The sequence below is a fragment of the Mauremys mutica genome, chromosome 7 (assembly GCF_020497125.1).
Source record: "Mauremys mutica isolate MM-2020 ecotype Southern chromosome 7, ASM2049712v1, whole genome shotgun sequence".
Taxonomy (NCBI): Eukaryota; Metazoa; Chordata; order Testudines; family Geoemydidae; genus Mauremys; species Mauremys mutica.
In genome coordinates this window covers 67,071,708-67,088,719 of record NC_059078.1, presented here as the reverse complement: position 1 = coordinate 67,088,719, position 17,012 = coordinate 67,071,708, and the positions used below count along the sequence as shown (strand labels likewise).

At 40.4% G+C, this 17,012-nt stretch overlaps 1 protein-coding gene across 11 annotated transcripts in view; it reads left to right on the top strand.

Moving 5' to 3' along the window:
- KCNMA1 (potassium calcium-activated channel subfamily M alpha 1) overlaps window positions 1-17,012 on the top strand; it is an 898,917-nt gene that overhangs the window by 762,723 nt on the left and 119,182 nt on the right. For 10 of the 11 annotated variants that reach the window (XM_045022993.1, XM_045022996.1, XM_045022994.1 and 7 more), the window contains one exon: window positions 7,223-7,299. In XM_045022993.1, the coding sequence (XP_044878928.1) occupies window positions 7,223-7,299 (77 nt within the window). Of the gene's footprint in view, window positions 1-7,222; window positions 7,300-11,144; window positions 11,154-17,012 lie in introns of all 11 variants that reach the window. The other variant, XM_045022995.1, reaches the window with a different exon arrangement.

Below are 17,012 nucleotides of genomic sequence, written 5' to 3'. Positions count from 1 at the left end.
CTATTCTTTATCAGAACTACATATTGTGTAGGCACATAATAATTAATCAAACTAAAACAGAGCAGTACTTCCCATCCAATGCGGACTCCTTTACCTGTTTAGCAGACTAAGAACTTGGCTGTATCAGTGAGATTAGAGTTTGGAGTAATTCAGGCTACAGTTATACAAGAAAACTTTGGTCTCATGCCTAGCAGCCACCCAGGTGTGTCATTATTAGACCCCAGTGCACACCCAGTGTCTCGTGATTATGAAGTCTTTAGAAAGATAAAGCGATGTCAGAAAATAATGTCTAAGATAAAGAAATAAGTTTTTAAAACATTTTGAAGATAAATAGATTTTTATAAAGCTAAAAAAGTAATTTGTTGCCTGTTGCCAAACGTGTTATTCCAAAATGAATAAAAAAGACACTCCAATATGCAAGAAACAGAGTTGGCTGCAATTTTTATTTTTTAAATCATGCTGAGCTTGAGATCAAGAATCAAATTGTTATCTCAGAACTGGCCACCTTCTCCCTCCATAACCATTCCATCTTATAGGCCATGAAGACTTTCTTCCAAGGTGCAGCTGTGCCAATCCAAATAGTGGGAAGCTGTCTCCCAGAACCATCATCCCCTCTTCAGCCATATTGTGTTAGTCAATCCACAAGGGCAGGTCCCATATCTGTATACAGTACAGAGGTCTAACCACCTCTTCCTGTTCCTGCTCTTACCACAGATTCCTGGGTTCTTGCAGATACACCTGCTCTGATTCTGGCTCATAGATATCAGGCCAGCTTAGCTCCTGCTCCACTACAGGGCCCCTTCCAGCCAGCTGCAACATGTCAGAATTATTATAAACATTCCAACCTCCTGCTGCCTGCAAACAAAAATCCAATTCTGCCAAATGATACCTGTGGGTTCCATCAATGTCAAATGGTGCAGAAGTGATGCGCTGAGAGAGGTGAAAATCAGCCCTTAACTAAGCCTACTCTGCCAAAGAAGGAACATTCCTTTCCAACTCCAAAGCTAGCAGTCTCTGCAAGCCAGGGAATACTACCTACCCCCAGCAAAGTGACCCTACTTGCTCCTTCCCAAATAAACATTCCATAACAGCCAAGCCAGCCACAGAGGGAGAAGGGGCACCTCTTCTGGTCTCCCTCCCCTTGTAGCTGGCCTCTAATGGAATGTCTCCTAATTTGCACAAGTGCCAGTGAGAGTAGAATTAGTCTCTTTGAGTCTCCTTCCCTATCTATAAAATGAACAGAATAATACTGAGGTATCTCAAAGGGATGACATGTAGATTGCTTAATATTTGTTCAGTGCTATACTAGCGCTGCATATCCCAAGAGCTAAACTGTCGATTTAAGCCCCAGCCCGGCAAGAGGCACATGACTCCACAGGTGTTCACAGTTTCCTCATCTCCCTTACACCAATTTTAGACTGAGGTAAGCATGTTGACATCAGTCTTGTTACCCCTCAAAAGGGCACTGCATGCATTCTCTCTGGTGTAACATGGTGGCCTGCCCTTGGGTTGGAGAGCCTGGGGCTAAGCCAAGCCTGATTACACCTGAGGGGAATCAAGCAATCCCAGGCTAAAAGACAGCAGGAAGCTTCAGTAGGAGGGGGCTGAAAGAATGACTGAGCCTGACATTAAGAGGAAGAAAGCTGTCTAGACAGGGTCCTGGGAGACACCATGCCCAAGAAGCAGGGCAGAGTCTGACCGACAGACCCTTTGGGAGCAAGGGGCTGTGCCAAGCTGACATTGGGATAAAGACAAGTATGAGTTGTTCTGTTTTTAAAAGACTTAGTATTATTTTGGCCTGCTGGGTGAGCGATGGACTGGGGCTGCAGCCTGTGTGTAGCTAGAAGTCTAACTAAGTAAGACTCCTTTTGGGGATTGTTTGAACTTTTTGAACTGGAGGAGTTCTTAAAGGGTCCTGAAGAGGTGGAAACACAGGCAGGGTGCTGACGAGCAATCTCTGGCAAGAAGGGAGACAGGAGGCAGCTGCCCCTGCTACAGCTGGCCCCTGCCCTTTCCCACCTCCAGCACTGCCTTTGTGAAAGCTATTACAGTGGGCACTAGCCTCAAGCAGCCTGTGAGCCTAGCAGGCAGTTCTTGTTCTTTCTCTTGCCTCTTTCTTTTTCCATGTGCACAAGGCTATTCACACGGTAGCACCAAGTCACTAATCTGTGTATTTACAAAGTGTTTTAGCCATGCAGTTCCATGAAGTTAATGGAGACCGCACAAGGAGAAACCTGGCATGGCCTTTTTGAAATGACAGAAGTTGAATAGTGAAGATATATTTAGAGTAAATTTACTCAGCACTTGTATATCAATTTCCATCCATGACAACAGCAAGTCGAAGCAGAAGCTCTGACTTGCCTTTTTCAGAAGCCTTTGGCCAGAAGTATGCAAGGTTGCTGCCTCTCTTCCCATATTCCCTAGCCATTCAGTACAAAGCAGATTTTTATCAGATGTGCTTCAGCTAACGTAGCCATTTATTAAAATTGCCAATTCCACCTTTGTAACTTGATGAATCAGAGTCAGAAAAAATGTTCCAAAATTGAGAGAAACTGAATCCCCCTCTGTGAATTCTCTGCCTTTGTTTTCAAACAAGTGATGGATGCTTTAATGGGATCTGAATGGTAATAAAAAAGATTCTAGGAAAGTAAAAAACAGGACTTTTACCTAAGTACAATAAAACAAAAATAAACATATGTTATATACTTATAGCTCAAATTAAATGTTTTTGTTTGTGTTATATGCTTTAAGAGATGTTGGCAAGTCTTTTAGGTTAGAACTATACCATATTGCAATGCATATTTAACACTGTTTATGCACCATAATTTGTAGTAGAGTAATTTCATATATTGCTAAAACTATTATTTTTTATGTTTTTTTAAATAATAGGTACATATTACACACCTTTATGTTAAGGATTTATTGAAGAGAATAGCTGTATATAAAAGGTTGAGTGCTAATAATGTGTCATAGATACAATATGAGTGGTGTCTTTATCATTCTTTATCCACTTACATTTATCAACTTTATCTTTATCATTCTTTATCCACTTATTATGCATTATGGAAATCCATTTGTTTTAATTCTTTTATCAATATGGTAATTTCATTTTTAAAAGCATCTGAGTCACTTACTCTTGGTCTTGCACCTAGGGTATGCCTGCACTGCAATCTGCAGTGTGATTGGAGCATGGGTAGACATACCTAAGATAGCTTTCCTCATGCTAGCACATAGGTGCGGTGGGCTTCAGTGCAGTCTAGCAACATGGGTCCTTGGCATGCTTATACAGCCCCTGCTGAAGCTCATGCCTCTGTATCTGTGTTGCTGTTTTTAGCCATCTAGTGCGGGTATGTCTATCCAAACATCAATCACACCTCAGATTGCAGTGTAGACATGCCCAGAGAGTATCATGCGTAGTATATACTAGGGGCCCTAGTTCTGCATTGGGATCTGGCAGAGTGGACCCCACACCTGTGCAAGTGTCCGTCTAAACTTGTATGGATTTGGGGAAGGGTCTGTGCTAAAGGATCCTGCTTCAGAAGTGGGATCTAGAGCTGGATTAAATGTTTAAAGGGGGAACTGCAAAAACTGGAGAGGAAATTTTGGCCAACAGAAATAGTAGGAAAATCCCACAGTCAGGAGAGAGGTGCATCCCTGGAGTCCACGTGGTCCATAGAAGGGTATGTCTACACTACCCACCGGATCGGCGGGTAGTGATTGATCTATCGGGGATCGATGTATCGCATCTCGTCTAGACGCAATACGTTGATCCCTGAACGCGCTCCCTGTTGACTCCGGAACTCCACCAGGCAAGAGGCAGAAGTGGAGTCACCGGGGGAGCGGCGGCCATCGATCCTGCACTGCAAGGACGCGAAGTAAGTCAATCTAAGTCAATCTAAGATACGTCAGCTTCAGCTACGCTATTCTCATAGCTGAAGTTGTGTATCTTAGATCGATCCCCGCCCCAGTGTAGACCAGGTCGAAGAGTAGAGACTGCCACTCCTGAGTCCCAATCCTATCTCTGACAGTGACTAGCATGAATATATTATTTAACTAATCCCAATAGCAGGTTTAGAACTCAAGTCTCCTGATGGCTAGTGCCAGGCTGATTCCACTAAACCCTGCTGCCTTCCTGGCAGGTCACTTAAACTCCCTGGACCAAATTCAGACGTTTGAACTAAATTAGTTTCAATTGTTTTGTGTAGATTAAATTCACAATTGTTTGAATTAGACCCTCTTATACTAGCCTGAATCCATGTACCTTCCCATTAAACTAATTACACCAGCTGTACAGATAGGTAAAGGAGTCTACAGACATGTCTACACTACAAGTTAAGTGGGGAGCCAGGAGCCCAGATGGCAGCCTGGCTCAGAGCAGGGAGCCAGGAGCACAGGCAGCAGCCCGGATCAGAGCTGGGAGCCTGGGCAGCAGCCCATCTCAGAGCCAGAAGTGGGAACACTAACTATGCAGTGTAGACCAGGCCTACATGGATATCAAACAGCAAGAAGAATGTATAAGTTTAAGTAGAGAGAGGACTACTTGTAGCTCTGATATAACTGCAAAATATTTTTGTGATTTAAAATTTAAAAGCCCACTGACCCTTTACTCAATACTCAAAATGAAGAAAAAAGTTTAATTTCTCTTTCATTGTATTTTTACCCCAGCTTTGTCTGAGCTTGGGGTTCCAATCTAAAGTATTTAAATATTCTCAATAGACTTCTAGCCAGGCCATTAGCAGGAAGTAGTAGATGTGGCTCTCTGGCAAGGCTTCCAGCCCAGTTTTGTAGACACAAGAGGTTTGGATGGTCTACAGAGAAGTAACCAAATATTGCGCCTGATATCTGAACCACATCTTTAGATATTGTCAGGTTCCCCATTCCTAATTAAAAACACCAGCCATAGGTCAAACCTGGAAAATATCCATTCACTCCACGTAGCCTGGCAGTTAAATGACAAGCCTGAGAGCTTGGACATATGTGACAGACTGGTTCTTTGACCTTGGACAAGTCCCTTGATTTCTCTAACTTCAGTTCCCCATTTTGTACAGAGAGGATCATAACACCCTCCTTTAGGTAATGCCCTGCCATGGAGCACAGAAAAACACCCAGAAATAACTCTGCAGGCCTTGTCACCGCTGCACATAGTGCTAGTCACTCCCTCTTTACTTGTGCTTCTGGAATCTGGAAGATGGATTATGTTTTTCCTTACATCAGGAAAGTACCATGCTCCCTGTGCCCTCACCCTTTCTATAACATCCCTGCACAATGTGAAACATTCATAAACCCTTGATATTTTTGTCTAAATGAATTAATAGCCCTTTCATTTACACTGGAACCAAGACTATATTCATCCATGTACCTGTGTATTTTTGTTGCTTATTTTTCTTTCCAGTACCCAAAGACTGTAGGTTCTTCTGTTCCCATGGCCTCTCCTATTTCTGGAACCTTCAGGCAACCTCAAATGCACGAGCAGTATTACCTGCAAGACCTGTGGTGTGACCTCAAGTCACCCCTCATTTCCATCTGCCTGAATTTGTAGAGGGGAGTCTGGGTCAGAGGAGACAGGCAATGGGGGAAATTTGGCAGATGCTGAAGTGTGGTATGGCCCAGTTGTCATGCCAGCAAAAATATGTGTATATTATAGCAGCCCAGATTGGCTCAGTTAGAGGCTAGCTGTGTGATCTTCATGAAATATACGTGTCACAGCACTAGTGTGTGACATACTGATTTGACGGGCTTGTGAAATCTCCTGTGGGCAGTTTGATGTACGTTTGTTAAAACATAATTTTATTTTAATGATATGTAAAGTGTTATTGCACACTTATCCTTCCTCACTTACGCTACATTCTGCATACCGTATTTTCCGGCGTATAAGGTGACTGGGCGTATAAGATGACCCCCTAATTTTCCAGTTAAAACATAGGTTTTGGCCTATACTCGCCGTATAAGACTACCCCCCCCCCCTTCCGAGGCAACACCATTTAATAACATCAGATTTGATTTAAATAATTTTAATTAAAATGGTTTTGACTTACTGGTACTTACAGGGAGTCAGAGGGCTCTGGGCTGCCCGCTGCGGCGGGGAGCCCAGAGCCTTTTAAATCCCAGCCGCGGCCGGGAATCAGAGGGCTCTGGGCTGCCCGCTGCGGCGGGGAGCCCAGAGCCTTTTAAATCCCAGCCACGGCCGGGAATCAGAGGGCTCTGGGCTGCCCGCTGCGGCGGGGAGCACAGAGCCTTTAAAATCCCCACCGCGGCGGGGAGTCAGAGGGCTCTGAGCTGCCCTCTGCGGCGGGGAGCCCAGAGCCTTTTAAATCCCAGCCGCGGCGGGGAGTCAGAGGGCTCTGGGCTGCCCGCTGCGGCAGCCCGATTTTTGGGGGTTGTTTTTTAGTATAAAAAGTCGTCTTATACGCCGGAAAATACGGTACTTCACCTAGCAATCTGCTCTTTGATACACAGTAACAGGCAATGTGTAAAAGCCTAAATAGACAGAGAGTTAGGTAGGTCATCTTGTGAATTACAATGTTTTGTTTGCTTAGGGATTTTTGCTGAGGGTTTATAATGCAGTCAACACTAGTGTGATTCTTCTCTAATTGAACCCTGATGGCAAACGAAAAGAAGTCTGAAACAAGAGGACAGTAGTCCCCATGTTTGTTCACTGCTTTTTAAGAACCTGATTTTCAGACACTGGCTTCCGTTTTTACAGGTGCAAATAATAGCATGCATGATATTATTGACCACAATTTAGGTCACAATGACATTGAAATCACCAGTATGGAGGTCCAGTGGAGGCTAGACTGCAAACTTGGCCTTAAAACCTTAGCTGTCCTCAGAATTCACATGGCTCTGAATTCGTGACTTTCAGGTCAAGAACAATGAACTCATTTCATATGTGCCTTGACGATGAGACTCATTGGATGCTGCTTTCAAAGATGAAAGGCAAATGATCTGATCCACTATGTCATATTTATCAACCCTTCTCCTAATTATTTTTCAAATGAAAGTTTATTAAAAGAAGCACTAACTTGAATCATAGTCTTGTGTTTGAAATTAATGGTCTTGCAGCAAACATTTCCTCCTTTAAATGTCTAAACCTTTCTAAAGATTAAAGGAAATTAGTGCTGGCATGTTTCATTAATTTGGCAATGTAGCAGGAGGAAATGTGGGACTAATTTCATTTGTGTGGATTAAGAAATGTGTCAGTTTTTCCGTTCTGTCTCTGCAGGGCGTATTTTTACTGCAAGGCCTGTCATGATGACATCACAGATCCCAAAAGGATAAAAAAATGTGGCTGCAAACGGCGTAAGTAATATTTCTTCTCCCTCCCTTTTCCTCCCCCCTTCCCCTTCAGGAACTGCTCAGCCTTAAGGAATCTCTTTAAATGCATTTATGTGTTTTACACAGTGGTGCAGAAAGGGTAGGAAATAAATACATGGCAATGCAGTTAAATGTCATTTGTAATTCTGATGTGAATATTTTTAAAATTAAATTTTACACCACTCACTCACACCTGCAGCTTCATTAAAATGCCTGTTTGTGTCCAAAGTTAACAAAGTTCAGATAATTAAAGCAAGATGAATCTGTGCCCACGGCATTTATTTGTGGGCAGTGGGACATTCTGAGTCTGAGTAGATGAACAAACTTATCCACATGGGGCCAAATTCTGCCCTGACTTGCACCCTGTAAAAACCCATTACTTGCAATGGGCTTCCGTGAGGCTTAAGGGTAGAATTTGGGCCTTGTATAATATAATGTAACATGTAAAGTAAGCTAAGAAACAACACTGATCTATGTAACAATGCTGAAATAAAATATTATGATGAGTCCCATAGGCTCCATCCTGCTGTCATTCTGCAGAGGAAGTCCAAAAGTCGATGGGAGTTCTGTGCGCAGAAGAAATGCTGGACTGGTCCCTTTAAATAGGACACAATTCTGCTTTCAGAGGTGTTCAGCAGACTTCAGTGTTTATCACCTGCTTTACCCAGGTTAATAGAACTGTGGTTGAGGTCAGCAGGAGACTTGTGAGTGCAGGGAGAGCAGAACATTGGAGTAGAGACCTGGTTTTGTTTTTTCTTTATATTTATGCAGGAATATATCTGGCTCTTTAGTTTTGGTGGACTTTCTGCAATCAGGTTACCCAAACCAAATGCCCACACAGTAGATTTGACCAATGAAATACTTGCTGTATAGATTTCAGATGTAGGCATGGGGATTCCGTCTCTTAATGGATATTTAGAAGCAGCAAAGAATCCTGTGGCACCTTATAGACTAACAGACGTTTTGCAGTATGAGCTTTCGTGGGTGAATACCCACTTCTTCGGATGCAAGTCCGAAGAAGTTCTTGCATCCGAAGAAGTGGGTATTCACCCACGAAAGCTCATGCTGCAAAACGTCTGTTAGTCTATAAGGTGCCACAGGATTCTTTGCTGCTTCTACAGAACCAGACTAACACGGCTACCCCTCTGATACTTAATGGATATTTGAATATCATGTGTACACTTTACATGGTTTAGATTATATTCTGCCATTAAAAAGCACAAGACCCTGTTTAGAGTCACAAGAAAGGTGGGTAGGACTGTCTCAGCAGAGTCTGCCCATGCTTCTGCTCCTGCTACTTTTATGATTCCCAAAACACTGTGGCCTACTGATTGCTGTTGTCTCACTACAGTCTTGGCATTTGGAAGAAAGGGCTAGACTTGGACCTTCACACACACCAGGAAAAGGGTACTTCTACTCAAACCATACCAGAAAATGAAATTCTCTGTAGAGAAAAACAATACTACTAGAGTCCTTAAGGACAGCCTTCCTCTTCTCTCTCAAAAAAAGACATGATCAAGGAGAACAAGGTTTCTACATTGTTTCCTTAAGGTAGCATAATAGAGGCAGAGGAGCTGAGACTTTAATGGAAAATGGGAGCCACAATAGTCACAGTGAATACAAAGTTCGTGGAAATCAAAGATATGCATGGCTGATGTGGAAGGAACGCATGCATTTGCCTGACATAGTGAAAAAAATTGTTTAAGAACAACTTCTCATGTGAGAATATGACTCTGGAACTGCTGCCAAGGTCAGTGAGACTGCTGAGTACGTTCTGGTCAGGCAAGTGAAAACTACCTGTGGGTTCCTGCAACTCAGAAAGCTAATTTTTCCCCAAGATTTCCCAAAACACTCGGGAACTAACCAACACAGGGGAGCTATTGTTGCCTCCCTGCCCTTTATGTATTTTTATTTCCCCCCGTCCCACCTTTCATACCATACCATGCTGTGCTCATGTGTGCAGGCTTCTATCAAATTCTCCAAGAGACTTGGTATCGTTTGGATTCAAGACCTACATAGATGGGCCACATTTAACTCAAATATATTGTACCATATGAACAAGCAACTACAATATAAAGGGCAGAAGCATGAAACGGAATAAAATGTTCAATTTTGGGAAGCCAGGGAGAAGAAAACTCCTTGGAAAGAGACCAACCAACACAGTATAAAACAGCAGTAAGGCCATGTCAGGGCTAGAATGACAGCCTCTGCATGTAGTACTAGGAAATGCTCCAAACGACATAGTCACACACATCAGTCTAATGCATTAAAGGGTGTTGGACAGATGTGGAATGAAATGATGGAGTTAGTGAGGCTGAAGAAGGAGCCTGTCAGAGCCACCACACTGAGCACTGAACACCAAGGGGGTAATCTTCCAAGTCAGGTGAAGGGAAAAAAGGCAATGATGGCAAAGTCTAATATGTACTCAGAATATTTTCTCGTTTTGGTTTCTCTCTCTCTCTCTCTCTCTCTCTCACACACACACACACACACTTTTCAGAACAGATGATAACAGCTTAAACAGCCGCATGTTCATAACTATTAACAATAATTCAGTAGCTTTGTTTTTAAAGTCCTGTCAATCAGTGAATGATATAAACCAAGATTTTCAAAGGTAACGGGTGATTTGTGGTCAATCGATTTTTGGATGCCCAACTTTGAGACACCTTAAAAAGGTCTGATTTTTAGAGGGCAGATGCACAGTAGTGTCTGCAAATCAAGTCCCTTGAAAGTGTCATAACTTTGGCCCTCAAAATCACTAGTCGCTTTCGAATATGTTAGCCATCATCTCCACATATATGGTGCCCAAATTGTTTGTCTTAAAAACACAATCTAGCTAAAACAAAGCAGAAATTACAACAAAACATTTCCATCTAAATTGTGGGGCTTGGCCATCAATTTAATTTACAATGAGATTGTGAACAGTTCAGATGTATATTTTTTTTTAATTAATGAGCAACATAATCAAAATTAGAGACAGTGGATTGCAGATGACATACAAAATGAAATGAAGGGATGAAGATAAAACTATCAGCGTGTACAGGTGAATGAAATGTGAAAGAATGTCTTCTTTACATGGAAATCTTAATTATTATGGCATTAATTACATGCAGCTTCCTGGGACAGTTGAAAGCCATGTTCTTTAATAATGCATCTGAGGTTTCATGTCCCTTTAGATATTGTCTGAATATTAACTGTGGTATTGTCAGGGTCTATAAGTGAGCCTGACCTACATAGCCATTTGTCCAAACCTGTTAGGCCTAGTATTAATAATTCAAGTAAGAACTATGCATCTCCAAGAGGCTAGGGATAATTAAAGTAACTATGCCTTCCTTTCACAGTTTTCAGCCATCCGTCCTTCTCCCTCCTCTCCTTACTGCCTGAATAATCTGTAAATGTTCACATACATTGTCCAGAGAGAAATATAGAAATTCTATTCACAAACCATTGATAATTTTGTGGTATATTTAGCTTATGTTTTCAATTTCTTTCTTATTTAATGTCATTGTATTTTTTCAGCAAAGGGCCAAATGTATATATGTATATATTAAATGCAGCCACGCTGGGATGAAATCTCTAACCTGGATGATTCACACTTTCTGTTTCTTTCATTCTGTATAACAACTCTTGTCTAATTCTCTATACATTTTTTCCAGCCATTTTTTTGCTGCAAAGGGTGGGGGTTGAACCCCGGAAGGACAGATCGTGTGTACTTTGATGTTTTTAAAGGAATGTGTTGTAACCTGTGAAAATTGACAAATTTTTGATTTATTTTTCCTCTTGCTGCCTTGGAACACGGCCCCTACTATATTTTAACTGCACACTGATAGTGATCTATTGTGAGTAAAAACGGGTTCCCTGTAGCCCAGAGTGCGGTCCAACCTGTCTTTCTCTAGCAGAGAGTTTTTTTTGTTGTTTTGTTTAGTAGTTTGGTTCTTTTCTTTAATATTTATGTTGCATGTAGCAGTGACGTCATACCCCCACCTTTCTCATCCTTTACACTCACACGGATCAGGGCGACGTTGAAGAAAATACAGCAGTTTCCTCCACCTCCCTCTTTCCTCCCCATTTTCTTCCCAATCTTATTTTTGAAGTCTTGACAATGGCATTTCCTTTAAATGACTTTGGACTTCTCATTACTTTTTAGGGATGCCAGTTAGGCTGGAGTAATTACCACTATAGCACTGTTTGCCTGGTTAAGTGGAATTCATTGTTGGGCTTGTATTCAAGGTTTTGGGCTTGTATCCTCTGCTGCTCAGCTTCATTTCATGACAGAAAGGGCATACAGCAATTCCCCACTGTCACTTCCCTCCACCCCTAGCAGCAAAAAAAAAAAAAAAAGCCAGGCAATGAATTAATTGTGTGATCAACTTCTGATGCATAAACCTAAACCTATCCTTAACTGGAGACAAGTGACTCTACAGTGGTAATTATTTTCCCCCAGTCTATGAAATTTCCATTGCTGTAAAATTAATGATACATGTGTATGGCCCAATTATGCTTTCAGTAGCATAACTCTGAAGCTTATTACAGACCCAGTATGAACTTTATAGACCACACCGTCTGAATCTGAGCCACAGCATTGTTAATTCTACAGTATCTGTGGAGACCCTCAGTCATCGACCATTTCTTAGTGCACACATCGTCCTGGTAGTTAAAATAAATACAGCATTTGGGAGGTGGAGAACAGTTTACATTTGCACTGATTCGATGTACAGGCACTCCAAAGAAAATACATTGGGGAGGGGTGGGGTATTGCTACCATACTTACAGGATTATTCAGAGCTTCTCAGTATGGCTAAACTGTTCCCCAACAGTTTCAGGGACCAGGATCAGATAGCTCAAGGGTATAATGTGCCACAGTGGTACCACGGGGAGCCCACTAACCACTCATTTTAACCATGGCTACTCCAACCCTGTGAGGTTACCTTTTTTTTTGTTACCATTCCCCCAAATGTTACTCTTGTTATTTTGTTTTAAGGTAGCAAAAGCTTTCTGGCCTTCTTGTGCTAGGTGCTGCACAGTCACATAGGAACACAAGGACCTAAAGAATCCAGGAAAGGCAGTACTTCTGGGAATAACATCACAGTGTTAGGCAATCAGCATATCCAAATGCTGCAATGCCATTTATTGTTGGGAGGTACATTGGGGGAATGGGAATGTACCACTCCACATAAGGTGCTGAACAACACAGTTGAAAGCACTAACTAGCTCAGGAGCCAAGTTCACCAACTTGTCTATTTGAGACCATTAGTGATGGCAGAATTGACCACTTACATATTAACTATTTACAGTTCAGACAGATAAAACCTTCCACCTTGTTCTTGGACATAGATTTATAAGTGATTTTTACATGCATACTGCTTCCAGGATTAAGACCCAGAAATTTAGTACTCTGAATGAGGATTTTATTGCTGACATTAGTAACTCTGGGACCTAACCCAGCATCCTCAGGGTCTTGCCCTCATGTCAGCTAAAGGCAGTGATCTGATAGGCCTGCCTGGTTCCCCAGTCTCTGTTTGATTTTTAATTTCAGTTCCTATCCTCAGTAAATCAGGATTTGAAAGCAAATGTACAGTTCCTACTATAAAAATCTTTGGTCCAGTAGAGCTCAATTAGCAGTATCAGGACTATTAAGACAAAAATAAATAGGTTTAAAAGTGAGATTATAATCAGAAGAGTGAGACTGTAAAAATGACAAAATGGGGGTTTTGTTTATTATTTCTTAGTTATTTCCATATCAAATTTTGTCCTTATTTTACAAGATAAGACTATTTTTCTTTCTTTGCACTCTGCACAAGCCATATAGGATCTAGGATTCAATCTGTGTTCTTTCTGTAGTGTACATCATCACCACTAATAAAGATTCTGCAGTCAGAACTTAGATGACTATATAGATAATGATGCAAAAGGTACAATATGATCCTTCATTTTTGCAATTGCAAATTAGTTTGATTGCCATCTAACTACTAATATTACTGCCCATAATTCATACGGGGCATAATTATTCACAGACACTAAATTGTTCCAAGAAAAAGAGGGCTAGGCTGAGTCCGGCTTGGAAGACCAAAGCCACAGAGATCTTGAAGAATCCATTTTTACATAGCCACTTTTCTGAGTATAATTCACCTCGAGCTGAAAGAGAAGATTTGAACAAGATTTTTTTTTTTAAATAAATATGCAACTTTGCCTTAGTTCTTCTAGTAGTTTCAGCCCCCTTAGAAATGAATGGAGGAAGTATTAAGAACACATTGGCTGAGTGTCCCCTGAAATATAATGAAGGAAGGGTCATGAAGATGTCTGAAAATAAAAATGAATTGGTCTATAAAAACATCATTAATTCAAAACATGCAAGTCTTTTCTAAAGTTACTGAAATACAGTAGAATGTGCAGATTGTCCACTCACTTCACCTGCTGCTCCTGCGGTTTTGGCTGAAGAACAAGAACACCCTGTGAATTTCAGGAAACAGCTAACAAATTGCCTATGACTGACATCACTTAAAGTCAGAAATTTGCAAAACTTGCAAAATAGCTTGCAGGCTGCATTTGGTGGTCTTGAAATTGCCCTGGAACACAGTGAGACGACGGAGAGCTAGCTTTGCCTGTTGTGTTAAGAGAAAATCAATTGTCACCAGTTTGACATGCTGCTGTATTTTTAAGAAAACTGAAATTGTGCTGTGGGAAGCCCTTTCAATTTTTTAGACTGATGATGTTAACCAACGTCGCCAAAAGGCAATCAAATAAATATGGTCTTCCTTTAATGCTGCTAGTTGCTTTATACCATAATTTATTTGTAAACTTCCCCTTTGTTGTCATTTTACTTGCTGTGGATCATGAGAACTTGATGAATTGAAATGACATCATATCCATTTCAATTCTTAATGGTAGTTTGGTAGTTTTTACTCACTGCCAATCAAGTGACCTCCAGTCCACATTCTACTTAACCAGCTGTTGTTTGATAGAGATCCACTAGATGTCCTCATAGATCTACTTTTTGTTACCATTGAGGTCCATGAGTAAAGCTACTGTTAGTGATGGGTGGAGCAATGAAATCAGGAAGACTGTATGGTAACATAAAACATACAAACAAAAAAAAAGCAATCAGCAGTGAAGAAGGGGTGCTTTGTCCTGCTTGCTCTAGACAAGGAACTGTTATTTGACAACTTATTTAAAGAACAATTGGCAATTTCCCTTGCTTTCTTTTGTGGCTGGAAATATTCCCCATTACTCTTTGTGAATTTTTAAATGACACCTCACTCAGATAATCCTAGGTACTTTCTTCTAGACGTTTTGACAGGGCTTGGGGGACTTTGTGATCAGCAAATGAGGTGTTGCCAGAGTGCTAGACACTCAGCTTTTTCCTCTAAAGTAAAAATGAAGAATGTCAGTCTGTTTTAAAAACTGCAACAAAAACATTTGTGCCAATTTTAAAATTATAAAATAAATGAAACCTGAGATTTGAAGTCTAAAATGTTGATAGTTTTGGAAATGTTTTTTCCAAATAGTTTAAAAATCTTGCCTTAGTTTCCTGCTCTTATCAAATAGTTTGTGTCAGTGGAACAGCTACATTTTGATTAATTAGAAGAAACCGAATTTCACTGGCTTGAATTCAGATATATAGGAGCACCCTCTGGGTTTTGTTTTGTTTTGTTTTGTTTTGGGGGTGGGAAGGTAGGCCAAGAAGAGGGAGCTGCCATTCCCTTCTATCCATTTGTTTTTCAAGAACCTAAAATAGGAAATTAAGTTGTTCTATGTTCTGTTTTTATTTTCACCAGAACTGCAAATAACAGTTCCATTCTGCATCCTGATCATTTCTACAAGGGTATGGTAGAGAATGATTGGATTTTTATGCAGCTGCTACAGGTATCATATGAATTTAGCATCCGTCCAAAAGGCTGTACAAAAAGAGTCCCTTATCCCCTGCTGATTACCATTTTTTATTAATATTTATGGAGGTTTAACAGGAAACAGTATGTGTGTGGCTGAACCATCTTTAATCATTTCTGTCTTGTCTTTGATCTTCTCACTAATCATCCTTACTAATATTCCATGTTTTAATTTAAATTTATTTCAATATTGTATTTGGTATGAATGTAAAATGACTGTGTAACAGGAATGAAGAGTTACAGCATGTTTTCTTTACAAAATGTATTGCTTTAATATGTGATTGCTTATATACTGGTTTAAACCCTGATAGCAAGTCTTTTTTGTTACATTTATTGCCAGGTTAAAGCCTGTTTCTTGCATGTTAACAATGTGAAATATCAAAAAAATGATGCATGGTCTCCACATCAACCAATAATAATAGTTAAAAACAGTCCCTGAAAGGTGTGGGTTTTAAGATGTACCTGACAAACTTTCCCTTATTGAATAGAAAGATTTAAATTGTCCACATCATTGGTTTAAGTCTGATTAAAATGGTTCCAAAAGTTTTCCTTCCGATCCTTCCCTGCCCTTAACAATGATTTTTTTTATTTTAATAAATGTGTCATAGTTTATTATTTTCTGTTGACAAAATATGGCTGTAAGTAACTGAAAACCAGGGACTGTTACTAACCAACAACATAGTATTACAGAATTTTCAGATACCGTTTCGCTACAGCATTTGATTAGAAAAAATCCTTCAAAACAGCTGTATTTTAAACTCAAAACGAGTCTTTCTTTTCCCCTCACCTAGTATTAGTTTCTGGCAAGTACCCTTTATCTTTTCTCTATGGAACTCCACATGTTGTTAGAGTGAAAAACAAAATAATAAAATAAAAAGAGGTGTAATGGAAACTTGCTCATAAACTGATTAGATATGTCTCACCTACTTTGTCCCCAACTTTTAGTTTTAAAAGTACATGCTGGGGAGAATTAGGAGAGGGAAACATGGATGAGCCAAATGCTGTTTTGAATTTTCTGTGTTGTCTAAATTTGTATGCATCAAAAGCTGCAGTGGAACCCTTTATACTAAAAGCCAAGCTCTGAGGAATGATGTACCATGCACTGAACGGGCCTGATGCTGCATGATGACTTTCTGAACAGCTGCAAGATAACTTGACTAAGATGCTAAAAGAACATGCCACTAGAAATGCAATTAACGTTTTAGAGGAATGGAGTCACTGCTGAAGAGATCACTCATTCATCTCCCTCAATGCCTGTTTTCCACAATCATAACGTTACCCTTGCTTGACAAATATACTGTATGGCAAGTCACAAAGGTCTTAGAACAGGACTTGACCCATTTGAGAGAGATAAATCCCTCTTTCCTGGTGACTGTAGCATTCAAAAATGGCAAAACTGAGGGGAAATAATTTAAATAACATCACCATTGTCACATAAAAAAGACTTCCTAATGGAAGCTGCAGGCCAAAGAAACTTTACCTTTTTGGCTACTTTTATATTTGAAGGTTTTGCTTTTGGCTGTCAATGTTCTGTTTAAGTGGCAGTATAACTAAGCCAGTTCATGCTAAGGCATTACCAACAATGATGGTTCAGTGCAACATCTGAAACTATTTTCAAGTGGCATTTATTTTCATCTTCAGATTCAAATTGTGAATAAGATAAAATCGGGCAATGATACTTTCGAGTAATTTTTAAATTAAACGTGTTACATTTATAGCAAATACACATTGAAGATAGTATCACTCTTTTGGGTTCATTGCTTAAAAGACACAAATGGATTTTGCTGATGCTAGCACATCTTTTTGAGTTGG